The following is a 20502-nucleotide window of genomic DNA, read 5'->3' as shown; positions in this document are numbered from 1 at the left end:
CTTTTACGTAAATGCATCACATATCTTCCACAAACTATTAGTGGTTTCTTTATAAACGTACACAGTTTTGGGATCAAGTACCTCCCCTTGTAGTAAGTTTCCAGTCTGGAGGTTACTGCATACTACAGCCCCTTTTGTAATCAATAAGATTTATCCAGTTAACTACAAGTCATTCTCTTCACAGAAGAAAAGATATTAAATATGAAGTCAGGGTGTATTCTAATTTAACATCCATGAACCTGTTAGCCTGTGAACAGAGGCCACCAAATCCCCTCAGCCTGGCTCATCTTTCAGGAGCCCAATGCCTTGGTGTCCAGGAGAGAAACATACCCTGAATTACAGGCTCAAATCAAGACAAGAGATTGTTTTAAAAAAACCCACCCAAGACAACAAAGGACACAGAGACAACCAACGAACAAAAAAAGGCCCCAAACCTTTTCTGCTTTCATCCAGCCTTTCCCTTGCCATGGGCAGTCAGGGCAGCAATCCCAGAGCCGGTCTTCCCGGGTCCGAGCGTCACTCCGTACACGATGAAGAGTTTTGGCCCAGTCGCAGCAGCCACAACGCATACAGTACAAGATGAAAACCAGACCGTTTTTCACCTGTACGCTGCCAAGGCCTTGCTCGTTTTCCCACACGGGTGTAACCGCCGTGTAACGGCTCTGCCCTGGAAAGACACAGCTGGTACCGACGGCGCGGCCCCGGGCGAGGCCGCTCTTGCTCCGAGCACGCGGGTGGGAGGCTGGGCTGTGCGGGTGGGACAGCTCTCCCGAAGGGCTGCCGCGCCGCAGCCGGGGCCCGCAGGAACACGGCTTTCCACACGCGCGACGGAGGCACTGAGCTGCCAAAACACGCAGCGGGCGCGGGAGATGATGGCAGCCGGCAGGAAATCCCCCGCTACGAGCCACCCGCTCAGCAAGCCGCAGGGAGAGGCTGCCCCTGCGCCGAGGGGCCCAGCCGCGGCGTCCCCACCACGGTGCTCCTCGGGTCCCTTCTTGCCCGCGAGCTTGTACTTTCCCCGGGAGGCCACCAAGGGGCGGCTGCGGGGGGGCGCGTGGCGGCGGCTTTCCCCCTCAGCCACACGGCAGCGGCCGGGCGGCCGGTACAGAGGCTCCGCGGACCGGTGCCCCCCCGCTGGGGAGAAGGGAGCGGCGAGCTCTGTGGCACCGTTAAAATCCCGCTACGGAGCACAGGCCCCGCCTCTCGCCAGGAGCCACCGCCCGCCCCGTCACGACAAGCCCCACCCCCCCTTCCGCTCCCGCTGCCTATTGGCCGAGGTGCCCGCCCATCAGCGGCAGTTGCCATGCGGACGCCTCCACCGCGGCACCGCCCTGAGGGAGGAGCGGGGCCGCCATGGGGGCGGGTCGGGGGAGGCCGGGGGCACCGGGCGGTACCGGCACCCGCACCCGCACCGGCACGGATGCACGGCGCAGAGGAAGCGGCGGCGGCGGCGGGGGGGCCGCGGGTGAGCGCGGCGAGCACGCAGACCGACAGCATGGCCGGTGAGCGCCGCCCCGTGCCCGCCGCGGGGGGCCTGGCTGCGGGGGGGCCGGGCCGGGGCCTGCCCCGGCTGTGAGGGAGCCGCGACCCCGCCGCCCTGGGGAGCGGGCGCTGAGGCGGCGGGGGGGGGGAGGGGTCTGGTACGCTGACGGCGTTTCGCGGGTCTCTTCTCGCCCACCGGGTGCTTGGGGGCGTTTAAGGAAATGCCCGGAACCGTCCGGTCTGCGCTGCCCGCAGGGCGCTGGCGGGGCTGTGCCCTCCGCGGGCTGTGCCGGCAGCCCCAGCCTTCCCCTCGGCTGCTGCGCCAGGGTGCTGCCCGGCACAGATAACGCGGTACGGTGTGTGCGTGTCCCGGCCCCCCTCCCTCGCTCGCCTGTGCTCTTATTCATAAGGCCTTTTGATAACATACGCTTGTATTTTGCATTCCCCCCACCCTCAAAATTTTTTTTATCCAGTTCTACACCATGTATATTTCACGTGTGTAAAATGTAATGTGCGTAAAAATGCCTGCCTTCTGAGGGGTGTTCTTGTTAACCCCTATAGCAGGGCCCATGTATGAATTTTGTAGACAGCAACTTTCTCTCAGGGCTGGGGATGCCCAGATGAAGCTGATTTTGATGGATTTCACATACCCCGTCGCTGCTGTCCCAGGGGAGTGGGGAGTGGTACTCATTGCCCATGGACGTATATTTACAGCTCTCACACTGAGGACCATGCCAGGGCTGCCAGGTCCCCTTTGATGGGTAAATGGGTTTTGTTTCATCCCAGTTTTTTGAAAATCCTGCTTCCAAGTGAGCCAAGATGAGCTCTGAAAGTGGTTTCTAGTTTCTGTTTCCCAGACAGGAGAGTGACATCACTGATTTCCTCCTCCTGATGGTGTGAAAACAAAGCACAAGTGTTTGTTTCATACTGTCAAGACAACTTCTTACAAGCCTTTCAGACTTTGAACTAGGGACTCCTATGCTGCAGCCATGGCATAATCCTGTATCTGAGCCATGTCCGGAGCGTCCTGCTCCTTTGTGCTTGCAGGTGTAGGAGTAGCAGAGTTTCTGACACTGGCCTTCAGAGTGTGCTTCCCTGGAGCATGACTTGCCTCACCAGAGTGAGATCCCTAACCTGGAGGAATAAAATCATACCTCTGTGTGAGGACTTGGTGCACCTGAAAAGAGCGCGCCTTTCATGTGCAGTTTTGCTCTCAGTAGCTTAAGAGCCTGATTCCTTTTCTTCCCCGATCTTCTGTAGTTGCTTTAAATTCTGTAAGATGTCTTCTACCTTTTTGCCAGGCCACTTTAATCAGTATTCTCTTAACTCTGTTGAACTTAAGGGAACATTTAAGTACTGAGTCAATGAAGATGTGGATACATAGATAATAGTGACCACAGGTCTCTCCTTTTTCATCATGATATTCTCCTGCTTCTCATTATAAATTCAAGTCAAGTCACAACAGCATTGTGACCGGTACATTCTTCAGTTTGTTTCCCATGTGTTTGACAGGTCACATTCAGATTAGGTCAAAGAAAACAAACAGTAATTAAAACTTGGTTTTGGCGTATTCTGTTTTAAGTATACTTTGTTTGCCAAATTGTAATCTATTTTAGAAAACATGACGGTGTATGTGTGCGTTGATATAAATTGCACTGTTTATTTCAGCTTGCCACTTGGGAACTGTACACGTGTGTGCTACAACAGGAGTGAACAGGGGCTGTAATGAGAGTGAACTCAAATGCCCATTTAAGAAAACAAATTCTACTTGTTTAGATGTGACTTGTAGACTTCTTTTACAGTTTGTTTTTAGTACAAGTGATAACAGATTCATAGGTGCTGCAAGCATAGCACACATATCTGTGCTAACCATGTATCCCTTGCAGTGCTTGTGCACTGTGGAATTAGCGTAGCTGGGTAGCCTAAGGAGTAGTAGACAGTGTAGCATCAGATGGTGCTGCTGAGATGTCTATAGTTGCTTTCCAAGATCACACATCTGTGTGAAAAAAAGCTGTTAAAATGCTGTCTGAAAATGGTATTCCAGTCATGGATTGCATATGTTTATCTGCTGTCCTAATTGTATGGGTTCACAGACATGTCATTAAACTAACCCTCTCTCGCACCGAAGCAATCTTAATAATCTGATTGTATCTCTTCCAAACTGCTGGAACTACTTCAAGAAATGCCTTCCTCTATTCTATTCTTGCCTTTGCCTTTTCCTCCTTTGCAAAAACTTTGGCATTTGCGGGAGGGGATAAAAACAGAAATACTATTGTCAGGTGGCACAGGAGACCTGCAGAGGAGTGTATCTTCATTGCAGCTCTCTGTAAGCACCCCTGAAATAGGGACTGGAGCTTCTTCGAAGACTTAATTAACTTCATGCCAAGTGTGAAGCGCGCCAGCCTTACATCTGGAATGGTGCAAGCATTAGTGAGCAATGCAGTACTTCCTCCTTTTTCATTTGTGGGGCACTCATGCATGCGGAGCGCTGGCCCTCACAGGACAATGTTCAGATTTTGAGTAGAACCACCAGCACAAGGTGGTGATCCGAGAAGCGATTCCTTGCTACCTCAGAAGTGACAGCCTGAGCAATAGGCTTACACTTTTGTAAAAATCTAACCAAAAGTTAAGCAAACTAAAAATCCAGAAGTAGGTTTCTCTGGAAATGATGTAACTGGAAGGTTTCACAACAGCTCATCCACTCTTGCTGTTGTTGTCAGTGATCCAGTGTAGGGGGACGAAGACAGTTTGATGTTGGTGTGCAGCTGTGGCCTTGCTTTGACGATGTGCAGCTGTGATCCTGCAGCAAAGTGGTCAGATAAAAACTTAGATGAAGCAGAGAAAAGGAGGAGAGGCTGGCTGGAAGAAGAGCACAGGATGAAGAGAGAACATGGACACAGCGAAGAATAGCCTGTGGGGTGGCAGTAGCTGGTCGCATGGACAAGTAGAGTTTGACCAATGGTAAAGCTTTTGACCACGCATATACAGAGTGTAAACTTATGGAAGCTGTGGCTAGCTAATATCACCATCCTTACAAAGTCCATGCTATCATACGCCACAATCCAGTGATCATGATGTGTGCCTAGATATTTTCTGTGGTGAGCCTGAAGCTGAATCAGAAGCTGTGTTTCAAATTTCTGTGAATCATTTAAGCACATTAAGTTATGTGGGATCCAATCTGTGATTTCTGCTCTTCACCTCTGAGTAGAATTTACTCACTGAATTTCAGTGAAAGTTGCACCATTTTCTCTCATTGCACAAATCTGATCTCTGCATCCAGATGTAAGCATTCTGAGTTGACAACTGCTGCCCTGAAGAGGATAGTGTGGATTTAGCTGCAATAATAGCAGAAGTGGTTGATGAATTAGCTTCTTAGCAGCTGTGGTGTAGAAGACTTCAAAAATATTGTTCAACAATGTGGGGCTTCTTTATAAATATTCTTTAATAAATACTTCTCTTTTTCTTCTGATGACAGGACAAATGCCAAGACTTTCTAAGGTCAATCTTTTTACTTTGTTCAGTCTCTGGATGGAGCTCTTTCCCTCGGCTGAGCAACAGAAAAAATCACAGGTAATATGTCCATGCATACTGTTAATTGGTCTTTCTGAACAGCTCCTGCAGTGAATTTAATCTAACTGCTCTTTACACAACAGATAGTCCAGAGGAGGTGGGGGGGAAGAAAAAAGCTGGTAAACCTTTTTCAAATATTTCTTACAAGTAGAAAAAAAAATCCGCTGGTGAGAGAAAAATAGTTAAATAGATCTGAAAAACTTTGAAAGGCAAGGTACACCCTCAACAGGTGAAGCAAACACTGAAAAATGGTGGGTATTTTGAAGAGCATAACAAAGAAGGCATGGTGTATACCATGCATTTCTTAGTATATACTAATTGTAACTTTAAAATTAGCGCGGTTGATGGTGTAGCAATATTCTTTTACAATTACAATGGTCATGATTGCAGACAAGTTCTTTTTTATCGTGGAGGTGCACAGAACTACTTGAAATGTTTGCTGATCAAGAACTTGTAGATAACTTTAGTGACAATGAAAAGAAACCGGTCTTGAGAATGGGTCTTCTAAATAGTGGCCAGTTACACTTCAAAGTAGAGGGGTATTTTCAGAGTGTCCTGGAACAGGGTGTTTCTTTTTGTGATCAGAGTTCTTATTGTGCTCTTTAAAATTGTTATTACACTTCGTGCAGAGCATACCCATCTGCTAAGATCCATAGCACATGTATCAGCCAGGACAAGAAAAGATAGGAAAATAGTGTGAGTGACAATTAGGCCTGATTTTCAGAGCTTGGTATGTCCCAGACTAGATCTGAAAGAGGGACAGATGAGCAACACCATATAAACTTCAAAAGCAGTTTCAAATTCAGGAATTCAGTTAGAAATGGCACTTGGGTTACATGTAGGGCTTTAGTACAGCCTAATTTCTGTAACCGCAAAGAAATTGAGCAATTTACAGATCTAAGGCAACAGTATTCTGGTAGCAGCTGGATCACATAATGAGATCTGTTCCACTGGCTTCATCAAACTAGCTTGTATCCAGTTTCCTCACAATACATGGGAATCCAGATGTAAGAGGTCGTCTGCGGTACGCAGACTTCTTCCATGGAAGATTCTTTAGAACCAGGATTCATTTCTATAAGTAAAGAGACAGAAATAAAGCTAGAGAAGCTATTGGCTGCCAGGATGGTCAAGCTTGAGAGAGAAATTAAACTCATAAGCACTTCCAGATGCTGGATGATCCAGAGGCGTTTTCAGCTGTAACTGACAGAATTTTCTACACTGCTTCTCGATTTTGTTATGGGCAAAGCAATGACCAGAAAAATCAGGAATTTGCAACAAGTCCCTATTTGAAGTTTGGCGGGGCACAGCACTCTGTTATTAGCAGGCATGTAGAAACCATGTAAAAAAGAAATAACTGCTTAGGGGAAGTATAACAGAGATTGTTTAAAGATTCATATTGCAATTGAAGAGCTATATGCTGTGATCCTAGTTGATTACTGTTACCCAAGGAAGAGGCGTAACATCTCAACGGACTTGATGTTGAAAAAAAGTAAAATAATAATAATAGTAACACATTTTTCTATAGGTGAAGAAGAGTGGTCTAGTTGTGGTGAAAAACATGAAGATTATTGGTCTTCATTGTTCCAGTACAGACTTACATGCTGGCCAAATTGCACTCATAAAACATGGATCAAGACTTAAAAACTGTGACCTTTATTTTTCCAGAAAACCATGTTCAACTTGTTTAAAAATGATTGTAAACGGTAAGCAATGACTGTAGTAGAGTAGGAAAAAGTGTTATGCTTGTGATTGGGGGTATCAGAAAGCCTGTTTTCTCTTTGGGCTGTCTCAGTTGTGAATGCCAATCCCTAACTTGCGTAGCCTGCACTGATACTTTCCACAAGGCTGAAAATAATACTGAATGTACATTTCCTGGACCTGATGATCAAGAAACTAGGGTTTACTACTGAGACCTTATCTCTCTGTGCAACTGTTCTTATTGGTGGTACTTGTCTCTGGGTTGGGATGCACTGCTGAGATTCTGACATGCCTGTTGCACCTTTCCAGAGCAGCCCTATGCCTGATGATGAGGTGTAGATTGCTACATTTTTCCTTGCCCCACCATTGCTAGTTAGTGGCACCAGAGGAAGTGTGTGTACTTTAGGGTTTCCTTTTCCCAAGCAAAATGAAGACAAGTCAGATTATTCTTTTCCTGACATGGCATCTGCTGGTACAGCCCTTATGCAAGTACTGATTTTTAATCTCAGCAGCAACTTTTATTAGTGCTGAATTTTCTACGTGGTGTTAATGTATCTGTTGTAGGTAAGACACAACATTAGGTTGTGACAAAGATTTTAGAACTTGGAAAACTCCAATGTTTGTCTGTAGTCTGATTATCAAATCAGATAACCTCTTGGTACTCGTAACAGCTAGCATTTTTGTTGTCCAGGTGCTCCTTAAGCAGTACTCGGTGCCTTAAAGGAGTAAAACCAGGGTTAAACAATAGTGGGTTGAATATGAGGTTTATGTTCCACTGCACTCGTATGGTTCCTTTTGCTACACTGTCTTCTCTTCCAGCTGGGGTGAACAGGATTTCTTACTGGCCTGCAGATCCTGAAATCAGCTTGCAGAATGATGCATCCAATCCCATGACTACGGATGATGCAAAGCTAGATGCCAAAGCAGTAGAAAGACTGAAGTCAAATAGTCGTGCTCATGTGTGTGTGTTGCTTCAGCCCTTGGTGTGCTATATGGTGCAATTTGTTGAAGAAACTTCCACAAAGTTTGATTTTATTCAAAAAATAGCAAAATCTCAGACTGACTGTAATATTGACTTTTATACTGCGTGTAGACAAGAGAGAATAAAAGAGTATGAAAGTTTATTTCTAATTTCAAATGAGGAAATGCACAAGCAAATACTGATGACAATAGGACTGGAGAACCTCTGTGAAAATCCATACTTCAGCAACCTTAGGCAAAATATGAAAGATCTTGTCTTGGTCTTGGCGACAGTGGCTGCCAGTGTCCCTGTCTTTGGATGCTTTGGATTTTACAACAGTGAATCGCAACGAACGAATGAAACAGACCATCAGGGTTTGCCCCAAGAAATTGCAAGGCACTGTATGATACAAGCCAGACTACTTGCGTATCGGACAGGTGAGCTGTTACAGTAGTGGAGGAAGAATGTGTCTCATGAGTTCCTGATTTCAGTCTTACTCTTCCAAATACTTTGAGGATGCTGCTGAATTCCATTCCTACATCTGTGAAACAGGAGCAGCAGTAATAGTAAAAACTCCACAGGGGTACATAGTATTGTGTGTGCAAGCTTGCCAAGAGAAAATTAGTGCAGGTATTTTACATACAGTGCTAGCAAAGCCTGTCCTGCCAACATGTCTAACACCTACCTGAACACAGAATACAATGACATTTAAATTCTTCAAGCTGCTCTAAGGCTCTTTTTACTGAGGTTTCACAAGATGCTGCTCTTATCAAATAAATGCCAATATTTCAAGCAGATTATGTACACTTCTTCAGAAAAAAAGCAGTGAAATATATCCTTTCAGTAGGGCATTAAGTACAGTTATATTCAGTTTCCTAGTACTAATCTTATTAGTCAAAGTGTTAATATATCTGATGGGGTTTTCTTTGCAAAGATGCTGGAGTTTTGATGTACGGGAGTTCAGGATGGAAGGATAGTTACTGACTGTCTTGATGCAGATGACTTCTGTTAGCTGCTTTATTCTGTCTGTGTATCAATGCAGTAGTGTTCCAGAGAACAGACTTATGAAGACTTAAAACTTGGTGGTACTTCTTAGGGATGTTTTTTTCATCTAGATAGGATAGTAGCTTTTTTAAAACACTTGTAAACAAATCAATAGTACACATTTAAAGCTTAAACCAAAACTAATCCCTCAACCCAAACGCACAAATCCAACCTATCAAGTCAGGAGCTCGATAGGCCTTTTGACTTACTTTTGACTTTGTTGTTTGAAAAGGTGAACAGTCGTCACATTTTAGAACCTCCTCCTCACCCCACCCCCTTTTTTTTTTTCTTTGTCAGGTACCTTCCACAAATTTGGTCACCAAAAGTTGCAGAGGAGATTGTGTTTTTAGAAGTAGTTCAGAAATTTCATGGAACCAGTTGTGAGGTTTTTGTACAACTACGGTTTCACAGAACAAGATAGACTGACCAAACTTGAGTACTTATTTTTGGGGCAGCAAAATTCAGCTTTATCTGTGCTGTTTAGCCTGTACTGAGGCCTGGCTTTTGAGCAAACTCTTATTCCACTTTATTCCTCTAATAAAATTAAAATAAATAACAGCACACACACACATATATTTACACGCTTTACTTTATTATATGGGTGGATCTAAGAGGAGCAAGATCACAGGATGTTTTCTGTGCTGGCTTAATATACATCAGTGACTGATAAATATGCAGAACATAAATAAAGCCAGCCCTCATAAAACATATCTTTGGCAGGAAAGACCCTCTTTGAGTGATTGTATATGGTAGTGATACCAGAGATGATGGAAATGGTTAATTGAAACAGCACCTTCTATAATATTAATCGCTGGAAGCCTGAAACATTTTTTTCTCTGTGATATGCTCTAACTGGTCAAGACTCCCATCAATAGCTACTGGGGAAGATTTCCGAGTTCCATAAAAATCTTCCAGGTCACATAGTGAAAGTTCTGTTCCAGTTTTCCTGTGGTCTTGGCAACAGTGGCCCCCCTAAAATCCAATTGTTAACATTTTGTCTCTGACCTAGGTATAAAATACAACTAATTTTGATAGGAATTCACATCAGAGAACCATAAACTTAAACAATTCACTTAAAGAATGGAAGAAATTAAGTAATTAATTAAGCAGTTGATAACTGAGAAGGTTTTTATCAGTTTGTCATCTCACCTCAGCAAACCTGTCCACATATATTCTGGCACACATTTTCTTATCTGATTGCTTCTTATTGGTTGCTTCTTAGCATTTGTGAACAAATGTACGTAGCAAAGTCTTAGACTGGCTGGCCTTGCAGTTAAAGCATACCCAGCTTTTGCAGTGGACTCATACGACTTTGAAGCTGTTAAATCTTTCAGCTTTTCTTTTCTTCTGTCCATGAAGCAACAATTAATGTTATTCATTACTCTAGGATGTCATATGTTAATGTAGAGGTAACTCAGAAGTGCTTCATTTGTTATTTACTGCTAAAATTTTATGTATTTCAGAGGATCATAAAACAGGAGTTGGAGCTATTATTTGGGCAGAAGAAAAATCAGTAAGTATTGAAAAAGTTACTTTTTCTTGGACTCATAATTCATAATTTGTGTCTGCTTTGAGCTTGTTTGCTTTATGTTTATACACGTGCATTTTTCATATGCACACAGAGCACTGTAGAAGGCTTGCACTTCTTATTCTTTAGTTCAATGTTAATGTCTGAGTTCATTATTATGGCTGTCAAGATGAAGGGGGAGTATAAATGCATTTAGTAACTACCACAGTGTGTCTGTCTAGCTTTTCAGCGTGCCTGCTTCCCTAGTCACTGTCAGTTACTCCAGGTGTCCTGGCCAAAAAGTTTTGCCACAGCTGCTGATCAGGCAGTGTGTGCCTACTGTGTATGGTCCCTCTTTGCAGCTATTTTTTGGAGAGGTCTTCATGCAATCACAAGCTCTTGATGATTTTTATTGCAGCTGAAATGCCATACTGGCTTTAGTAGATGCCTTTTTGGATCAAAGTGATATTTTTCTACAGATATTGTTACTGTGCTTTTTCCCATCCAAACATAAAGTTTTTATTTCTTTATGTCTCTTATTATGCACGTTACCAATCCCAGGAAGCCTCATCCTTCATGCAGCTGCAAAGTACTCTTCATTTGTTTTTAGCACTTCAGTCAGCAGCTGCTTATTGCTGTTAGGTTTCTTCTGATTTCAGTTACTGATTGCTACTTGGTCAGCCCACTGGTCACTGGCTGTGTTGAGAGGCAGGTGAAACACAGCCTCTGGCACATCAGAGACTAACCCCAGATGTCTTTAATTTTGTACATTGCAGAAAGGCTTAAGGACTAAATCCTTAATACTTTTTGTTCTTGCTGTCAGTATTACTTGCTAAAAGCAAAGCTTCTGAAGTCTTGTGGAGCATGTTGTCTGTGGAGTTACAGTTTGCCCATGCGGCTCCTATGGAGGAACTTAGTAGAAAAGCTCCATATAGACGTGGCACGGTTAGCAAGAGCTGAGTTCTAACTGCTGTAACCTGGCACGAACTGATAATGTGAAAGTATACATTGCACAACACTTTGACTTAGTACTCAGTTTAAATGTCCCCAAATTTGATGCTTTCTTACTGTTGCAGAGAAGCTGTGATGGAACAGGAGCAATGTATTTTGTAGGCTGTGGTTATAACGCCTTTCCTGTTGGATCTGAATATGCTGATTTTCCACACATGGATGATAAACAAAAAGATCGGGAAATCAGAAAGTTCAGATACATTATACATGCGGAGCAGAACGCCTTAACATTCAGGTAATGGGTTTATTTTTACTACAGAAAAAGAGTAAGATGGTTCAGAAGCAGTTCAATGACAAATGCATGATGTCACTGTGATGAAGTGTGGAATGCAGTCACGGTCTTGTTTATGCCTATGGTGCATAACCTGGATGTGCACATGGACACAGTCAGCTTCCGGGGCTTCTTCAGACTTCATGAGTGAACTTGGGTTTTAAAAATTACTCACTCCAGTGCACACCAGCTATCCTTCAGATACAAGCCACTGCCTCCGATTCCTGCTGGGACCATGCTATAACCTGAAAAATGGAAGTGTAACTTGTTAAATTGTTGAGGCTTCCAATAATGATATGTGCGGAGAGGTGGGATGGGTGTTTTGTTCACAGATAGTAAAATCAAACCAGGTATTGTTGTGTACTAGTGCACTTGGTTAAGAATAAGTTGCTTCTGAGAGTACGTAACACTTTGCTTGCTCTTGTGAGCTATCTAGTTTGTTGGCATTCAAAACTATTAAGATATAATTCTGTTTTCTGACTGCTTGTAGGTGTCGAGAAATAAAACCAGATGAGAGAAGCATGATATTTGTGACAAAATGTCCGTGTGATGAATGTGTCCCATTAATCAAAGGGGCTGGTATCAAGCAGATCTATGCAGGAGATGTTGATGCTGGAAAAAAGAAAGCAGACATTTCCTATATGAAGTTTGGTGAACTTGAGGGTGTAAGCAAATTTACAGTAAGTGTCTAAACATATTCTATTCTAAAAACTCTGGGCAGCGTCTGGGGAGGGTGGAGCGAGCAGTCATCTGCAGCCAGCCTAGAGGCTGTGTTTTCTCGTGCTGTTTAGTCAAGTGGAACTGAGAGGTTGCTCTGTCCCCACACTGGGGAGAAGTGCTGTGCCATATGCCATATGATGGGGCCAGGTGTTTCTGTTTTGTGTAATTGCCTTGCAGATTTCTCTCTTAAGTCATTGCTCTTGTTTGAGGTGGTCTCTTCACACTGAAGTTCTCTCCAAGCCTCCCTGTCACAGCATGGCAGCTGACATGGGAGATTACTGTGATTTTGTATGCCCTTTCAGCAGCTCCTGAAAGAGCTATGGTAGGTTTTGAAGGTGGCCAAGTGCACCTGCACTCAAGGTGCTCACCATGAGAAGCTGCAGCACTGTTGGTTTGAGCAGATTCCTTTCTCATTCTCAAGGGAGTAAATGGCCATGCATCTCTTAACAGCTTTTCATCCTAAAAGCAAGTGTGTGTTGAAGGGAGGGCCCTTCATTTCCTACCTCACCCCTAGTTATGCCTTACGATGAAGGACTGTAGGGTACTTCTTCTTTCTCCTTTTGCTTTCTTCTGTTTTCTGAAATAAGTAAACATTTTTTTTCTTCTTTTACCAGTGGCAAATAAATCCATTGCACACTAATGCCCTTGAATTCCATGACCCCACAGACAGGGAAAGTAAGTATTTTTTCATCATTTCATTTTATGAATGAAGTCAGTAAGTGAGATGGTGTTTTAAACAAACCTTAATCCCTCTGGGATTTATTAGTCTTAATTAATCTTGGTTTCAATTAGTTAAATTTTGCTGTGAAAACTTCTCTGAGCTTAGATGAACTAATGGTAAGTTGAAAATGAGCTTGTTTTAACAAATGCTTGGCTTTAGCAGATACATTACAAAACTTAGTAATGCTGTTATCGAGGTCAACAATATCCTGTTTTGCACATAGATTATTTCAGACTATCATGTTTTAAATTTTTTCTATAAAGACTTCTAATATTGTGTTCCATAGTGTCATTCTTTTTCAATAGAAATTGGACGCCTCCAACATTTAAATATGTCCTGCAGAATACTTCAGTGCTGCTTTTGTGAAGTAGAATCTATGCCAATGCTTTTCAATCAACATTTGTCTTTGTGTGTATATATAGACATACTTAACACAAAGGCCACAAATTCCTTGTCAGCCTGCCCCCCGTAGCAAGGGAGCTGTTATCTTCTGAAAGCAGAGTTTAGAGGAGTCTTATGTCGAAGCCTTTTTGTGCTACAAAAGTGACCCACCATTGTCATCTACTGTCATCTACCAGTCCTTAAAAAGTTTCTCATCCACAGGGGAAGATAATGTGGAAGAAGCAGCTAAATAATTTTTGTGCCTCAAGCATGAAGATACGAAGCATAAAGATAGGGAGTTGGCAGTTACTCAAAGCATAGAGTACCATGAATAGCCACATACTACAAGCTAATTCCTAACATGTACTGAGCTAGATTAGTGAAGTCTCTTTGTTAGCTATTTTCTTACGGACCAGGGGAAAGGAGGGAGGAAAGGGCTCAAAGTTGTGTTTCTGCTGTTAGCAGTCACTGCAGAATGTTAGGGCTTGTTTGTCCTTCTCTCTGCTAATGTTTTTTTGACTGAGCTGTAGAAAGATTGATCCTGGGGTACTTTGTTTGACAACCTTTAACAGGGCTTATTTTTCTAACAATGTTTTCTTCATTGTTGCATTTTCAACCCTGAACTGTTTTAAGGTGCTTGCTTTCTTTAGTGTATTTCTCTTGCTATGATTATTGTGTGTTCCTCTGTAAAAGTAAGAAGACAATCTTCATCCCCCTCCCTGCCCCCAGTGTTACTCCAGTGTGCCTGTATGTGTTGAGTATTTAAGCTATGCTTACTATTGTATTAATGTTTCACACATATTTTTTTCTTTAGATGGGATCCAGAAAACAAAATCACTAGATGACCAGCCGCACCAAAACAAGAAACTGTGTCTTGGTCACTACTGAATAATTGAGCAGTTCTGCAGTCTTGCTCTGTACTTTTTATAATGCAGCCTGTTTGCACTTTCAAATAAGGAAGAGTTTTATTTATTGCTTGGAAAGTAATTTTTAGAATAAGTTTATTTATGATGTCTTTAATGTTTTATGGAATTACCTGAAGGTCTTTTTAATTTAGTTGTTCCTGGCAAAAAAAATGCTGCTTGTATTTTCTGTGAAAGTAACTGGGTGGTTAATCATTGTTAACACATTAAAAAAAAATACTGAGAGTTTATTGCTGGTAGATCAGAATGATAATAAAACGACATCTTTTTTGCTTGTTGTGTGGATTGAGGGAATGGATTTCTAAATTCTGGGATAGCAGAATGCAGAAATAAGCCCTAGTTCTTCAAGTACAATCGTCAAGGGAATCTTCTAGGAAATGGTAGATAAATAATCACTAGCAATTATTCCTCTTGATGAAAGTGGCTTCTGCTCCTCAGTCTGTATAAAGGAGACAAAGACACTGGGATGGCAGTCATTGCTAGGTAAGTGATTTGGAAATCAAGCTTGTCTCTCATACGTACCATCTTCCAACCACCATAGCAGCAGAGCTCTTCTGTTTTGTGGCACTTGCATTGCTGCTGTGTGCTTCCTCAAGTGCAGCCCACCTGAATTAATGTAGATGACGACCTTTGCTTTTTCTCAGCTTCTGGATGCAGGCCTGAAAGAATTTGGCTGTATTCATCTCACTGGCACACAGTATGTGAAGATTGCTAGTGTTCTGGTTTTGTTAATACTTCGCTAACAGGCTTCTAGGATTACAGAAGCTAATAAAGTGCTGGATATCCTGTTGTTTCTTTGATAGGATGATCTGTACCAGTGCAATAGCCTGAGTCTCTTCAGGTGCCAGTCTCTTGGATGACTACGTGTGGAATAAGGGTGACATTAAAACAGCCAGTGAAATGGCAGTCTAATATTTTTGCTAGTTTTGAGGGGTGCTGGGTAGATAATAGGTAATCGGAACAGAGAGTTGCACCCAGCAATCTTTTGAGAGATCACTGTCCTTACTCCCATCTGTTTGCTGCTTTGAATATGACCTCTAGCTGTTTGTTTTAGCAGACGATCCAAGACTTTCTGTTCACTCCTCTGCTGAGTGTCAAGTGCAAACACTTTAAACCTTTTTCTGCTGCTGCTGGCAGGATATATAACAGCCTCTTCCCAGTTCTTTCATGCACCTTGTCTTTGCTGCCCTCTTTAAAGTGCTGGAAGGGGAATCGTGTTAGAAGCTGCCGTAGGTTCTGTTTGTTTCTTTTAAAGCTGTGATTGGATAGTGCGCAAAGCATATGTAATGTGGCATTAATTATATGGAGTCCGTTCTCACCCCATTTGGCTACTGGTACTGTGGCTTAAGGTAGTGTTCTTGATGCTTGGAGCTGCAGTGAGGAGCTGTGATTCCCCATGGCTCATAGTGTTAACTTCATTGTTGAGTACCTGGCCTGTAGAACTGGGGAATGCTTATATCCTCTTACTGCCATGAGGATTCAATCTCACTGGAGCTGCAGAAGCTGCTGTTTCTCTGAGCCTAGTTAGACTGAAGGTTACTCTAGGGCTACTGGTTGAGTTGCAGTGCGTGCAGTTAGCAGCAAAAATCTCATCAGGCAACTGGCTGACCTCCTGCACCACTGCTGTCTTGCTAAGCAGGATGCATACGGCCTCATTTCCCAGGACCAGGACCCAGCGAAGGAGAAAAATCTGACCCTGTTTGTCAGCTAAAGGAAGGATGGTGAAATCCATTTGTGCATCACACCTTAAAAGAGTGTTTTTTCACAGTAGCTCAAGAGGAAATTGCTGAACTGCCACTTCACCAGGTCTTGTAATCTCATGCGGAGGAACCTGGATCCTGAATTTAGGACCAGCAGATCCATCTGCAAGAGCTCTGTGCCTCACCTGTCAGATTCAGAGTCCAGGGCCTGGGGATTAAGTTACTTGTCTGCATGGTGAACAACCATCAGAAAGACAGTGTTTTCCTCTCATCAAGGATGATACGGTTTCATTGTAACTTCCATATGAGGTTAACGTCAAAAGTTGGTGTTTCATAAGAAAGATTATAATCTGGTTTTAAGTCATAAATGTTTTACTTTGACATATTTCCTCCCCCGCTTCTTTTAAGCATCTTGTGTTAGAGTAATTACTCTTGGCTTTTTTTACTGATCAGAAGGACACTGGATTACAGTAAAAAGTCCACCCCACTCCACCCACTGAAACCTTCTTGTTTCCATAATTCATAGGCAATGCTCTTTCACTTGAGGTAGAAGCAGGAGAAAAAAAACAGGGGCAAGTTTAAGGCCACTTCAAGTTTTATACTGATCAGTCAGCTGGTATCAAAATCAGTAAAGAAGCCTGTTTATTTATAGGAACAGCTGAAATTGAAAAGTCCCTGAAACATCATAGGTGGCCTGGGTACATGGAGAAGTAAATCAAGATACAAATCAAATGTCACACATATTAAATAACAACACTGCAGTGAATGCTGCTGGTAGCCTGTACTTCATGAGGAGTTAAGGCTCTACCTTTACCTTTTATCTTTTCTGAAAAGAGGATTTTTGTACAAAATTTCCATCAAAACTGGAATTGCTTGTAAGGCTGAAGGCTTGGAAGTCTGGCTTTATTTCTGTCTTGTCATATTTCTACAGATTCCTCCAGAGGCTCACAAATTTCTGTAGGCTGTGATTATCAGTATAACCCTACTTCTTTAATTCTTACTGGGATTACCAAGCAGGGTCTTTATGCTGGCCAACAGGAACAATGTGAATGGGGTTTCTCTCTCAGCCCGTGGACTCTGTAGGTGCTGCTGTGCGTGTCACCTGCATACCAGGGAGAGCCATGGAAGACTGGACATCTGCCGCAGCGCTTGTTTTGCAAATGAACTCTAGGATGTTTGTTTCCTACATAAAAGCTACAGTGTATTTAAAATTTAAAAATGTAAAAGTTCTATATTTTATATATTGTATGAAATTTCCACATGCATTTTATGTCTCTCCCATTCGTTTCAGAGCAGTCATTTTAATTGCAGGTATTAACTATAATAATTTGGCCTCCTGACTGAGAATTACAGAATTTCTCTGTTAATTGTCTGCCTTACAGCAAAACATGTTTTGTGCTAATAAATTAATCTGACAGTAAGTACTGAAGTGTATTTTTAAGTGCTCTGGGTTATTAGAAACATTACAGAGTGCTTTGAAATGCTCACACCCTTTACCAGCCCAGTGCTGTCCTTGCTCCTGCAGTGTCTCCTGTTTGCTGAGCTGCATCGCCTCCCTCTGCTGTGCCTGAAGAATTTGTCTCAACATGAAACTGCTTCCTGCCAGCCCGGGGGAAGGGCTGGGATCCCCTCCCTCAGCCCTGGCAGCATTAATGAGCATTAATTCCCTCTTCCTCTGGAGAGTAAGCACTGCCTTGGGGAACATTGCATGAGCTACCACCTCCACAGCCTGTTTCTTGGCTGGAAAGGATAGAAGTGGGCAAAGCTCTGACCACCAGCAGTTAAATTGGTCCCTTCTGCATCTCGTGCCTTGCAGACCTGCATTGCCTGCATGGGCACACGCAGGCATCCTGATCCGTAGTCACTGCAGAGAGGGGTTTGTTGTGGTGATCGGGGCACATGGTTGTCCTGGTCAGCAGTGTGGCTGAAGGGGAGCGAGTCTGTAGCATGAAGCAGGTGATGCTGAAGGCCTGACCCATCAGGAGTGTTGATGGTCCAGCTCTAGCCTAGCTCTAGCCCCGGGCATGGGGACTGAAAGCCTGTTAGCCAGAGGAGTGCGTCAGGACCGTTTAACTTCATCTGAAAGGAATCCACTCAATGCACTCCAAGACTAGCTCATGCCACGGAGCCACACACAGTAAATGGGGACAGATGGGAGACGCATTTCAGAGCACTCTTGAACTGAAATGTCATTGTAGTCACACAAGTGGAATATAGTCAGCCAGGCTGGCAATAGGACAGGCTTCCCAGAGCCATGCTTCGTGTGGGGACTACTCTGAAAAGCTTTGCAGTCCTCTAAATAGATTTTTTTTGTTTCAGCCATTCTGCCTGCAAACCACCTTCAAAAACCTGTTTGGCTTTATTTTGTTAGCTCCGGTAAGCAACACTGCTTGGAGACTAGCAAAGCAAAGGTGCATGCCATTTTCTAATAGATACGCATTACTGTTGCATTGGGTTTGCCTAGCAAAGGTTTTGGTGGCAGGAGGTTACAGGGGTGGCTTCTGTGAGAAGATGCCAGAAGCTTCCCCCTTGTTCAACAGAGCCAGTGCCAGCCGGCTCCGAGATGGACCCACTGCTGGCCCAGGCTGAGACTGTTAGCAATGGTGGTATCACCTCTGGGACAACGTATTTTAGAAGGGGGAAAAAACCTGTGCAACAGCCTGCAGCTGGAGAGAGGAGTGAGAGCAGGTGAGAGCAACCGCCCCGCAGCCGCCACGGCAGCGCAGGAGGGGCAGGGGGCTCCAGGCCCGGAGCAGAGGTTCCCCCCAGCCCGCGGTGAAGCCCACGCTGAGGCAGGCTGTCCCCCTCAGCCCGGGGAGGCCCACGGAGGAGCAGATCCCCACCGGCAGCCCCTGGAGGCCCCACGCCGGAGCAGGTGGGTGCCCGAGGGAGGCTGTGACCCGTGGGCAGCCCACGCCGGAGCAGCTCCTGGCAGGGCCTGTGGCCCCGCGGGGAGAGGAGCCCGGGCTGGGGCAGGTTTGCTGGCGGGGCTGGGGACCCCGGGGGGACCCGGGCTGGAGCCGGCTGTGCCTGAAGGACGGCACCCGTGGGGGGACCCGGCTGGGGCAGGGGAGGGCTGTGAGGAGCCGCCCCTGAGGGGAAGGAGCGGTAGAGGCAGCGTGTGAGGGACTGACCCCAGCCACATGCCCGGCCCCGGCGCTGCTGGGAGCGGGGAGAGAGAGCGGGGGTGAAGTTGGGCCCGGGGACAAGGGAGGGGTGGGGGGAAGAAGGTGTTTTTAAGATTTGATTTCTCATTACCTTACTCCAATTTGATTGGCAATAAATTAAACTAATTTTCCTCAAGTTGACTCTGTTTTGCCTGTGATGGTAACTCTGAGTGATCTCCCTGCCCTTACCTGGACCCAGGAGCCTTTTGTCACACTGTTCTCCCCTGCCCAGCTGAGGAGGGCAGTGACAGAGCACTTGGCGAGCACCTGGCGTCCTGCCAGGCTCAACCCACCACGGCTGTGTCGTTGACGGTGACAGTGCCACACATGCAGAGCTGAACTCCATCCTGCACAGAAAGGCGACTGCAGAGAGCTGTTGTCAAACACTTGCTCATCTTCCTCGAGATCCTCCCCTCCCCCCAGCCCTGCACACCGTGTCACCTGCTGGCATGGCACGCGAACGCAGGCAACACCTGATCCTAACCATTCCCACATGTGCTGTCTATTTGTTTTGCAAATTTCTTCCCTCTTTGAAGGGGAAAGGGGCTGCCAGCAGAGGACATCTGCCACCGGAGCCCACCTCCTCCTGGCAATGAGAGGGACACACGCGGGGCCAAGAGCAGGGGTCCTTACCTTTGCCACACGCCAAATGTGTCTCTTTGGGACTGGGACGGACCGATGTGGCGCGCAGGGCTGGCCGCTGTCAGGCTCACCCTGCAGCCCCGGGTGAGGCGGTGAGGAGGGGCTGCTGTGCTGGTCCCGGGGCTGGCTTGGCCAGCCCGAGCCGGAGATGGCTCCTCAGGTCGGTCCCTTGGCTCCGAACCGGGGCCATCTCGCCTCAGTCGCGGCAGGAGGAGCTCCTCCCTCTGGGCGGCGGCAGGGCGCGGCACGGCCGCCAGGGGGCGCTGTGGTGAGGGGAATGCCGCGGCCAGCCCTGCCGCGGGGAGGCAGCGCGCCCGGCACGGCACGGCACGGCTCGGCACGGCAGGGCTCGGCCCGGCTCGGCACGGCACGGCACGGCACGGCACGGCTCGGCACGGCACGGCGGCGCTCCCCTGCCGCGGCGGCCCTGTGTTGTACCGCCCGTACTGCAGCCAGCACCCCGGGACCCCTGCTGCCGCGGCCAGCAGAAGGCAGAGCCGTGCTATAAATGCCAGAACTCCCGCGGGGCTGGAAGCGCGCCGGCAGGCGGGGGGGAAGCTGTGGCTGGCGCGGCCGCCGTGCAGGCGCAGGGCGCGGCTTCGCCCCGGGCGAGGCCCAGCATGGCCAAAGGTGGCGTTTTCCCTGCGGTGCTTTTGCAGTGTGACATTTATCTTCTGCACTCCCAGTGTATCAGCTGTCTGTAC

The 20502-nt window shown here is 45.6% G+C and overlaps 2 protein-coding genes across 3 annotated transcripts; one reads left to right on the top strand and one right to left on the bottom strand.

Moving 5' to 3' along the window:
• Nucleotides 1–1206: 1206 nt before the first annotated feature.
• CDADC1 (cytidine and dCMP deaminase domain containing 1) lies at nucleotides 1207–14561 on the top strand (the record flags this gene model as incomplete). Of its 2 annotated transcripts, XM_080375077.1 has the most annotated exons (9): nucleotides 1207–1502; nucleotides 4958–5052; nucleotides 6578–6755; nucleotides 7570–8148; nucleotides 10219–10268; nucleotides 11339–11508; nucleotides 12035–12224; nucleotides 12879–12939; nucleotides 14181–14561. In XM_080375077.1, 9 exons carry the CDS (start codon nucleotides 1304–1306, stop codon nucleotides 14252–14254), a joined length of 1596 nt encoding a protein of 531 aa, XP_080231203.1. In that variant the 3' UTR covers nucleotides 14255–14561. The 2 variants fall into 2 exon arrangements, with proteins under 2 accessions (XP_080231203.1, XP_080231204.1); XM_080375078.1 differs by lacking the exon at nucleotides 1207–1502 and having other exon boundaries at nucleotides 4951–5052.
• Nucleotides 14562–14707: 146 nt separating this feature from the next.
• Nucleotides 14708–20502, bottom strand: LOC308058763 (uncharacterized protein). The gene is made up of 2 exons (XM_080375100.1): nucleotides 19790–20502; nucleotides 14708–19503 (listed from the first exon to the last, which is right to left on the bottom strand). Exon 2 carries the CDS (start codon nucleotides 19500–19502, stop codon nucleotides 18450–18452), a length of 1053 nt encoding a protein of 350 aa, XP_080231226.1. The 5' UTR covers nucleotide 19503; nucleotides 19790–20502; the 3' UTR covers nucleotides 14708–18449.

This window comes from Falco punctatus (genome assembly GCF_963210335.1).
Source record: "Falco punctatus genome assembly, chromosome: 2".
Lineage (NCBI taxonomy): Eukaryota > Metazoa > Chordata > Aves > Falconiformes > Falconidae > Falco > Falco punctatus.
Note: the sequence above shows the minus strand (reverse complement) of the source record. Positions and strands in the feature narration are given on the sequence as shown.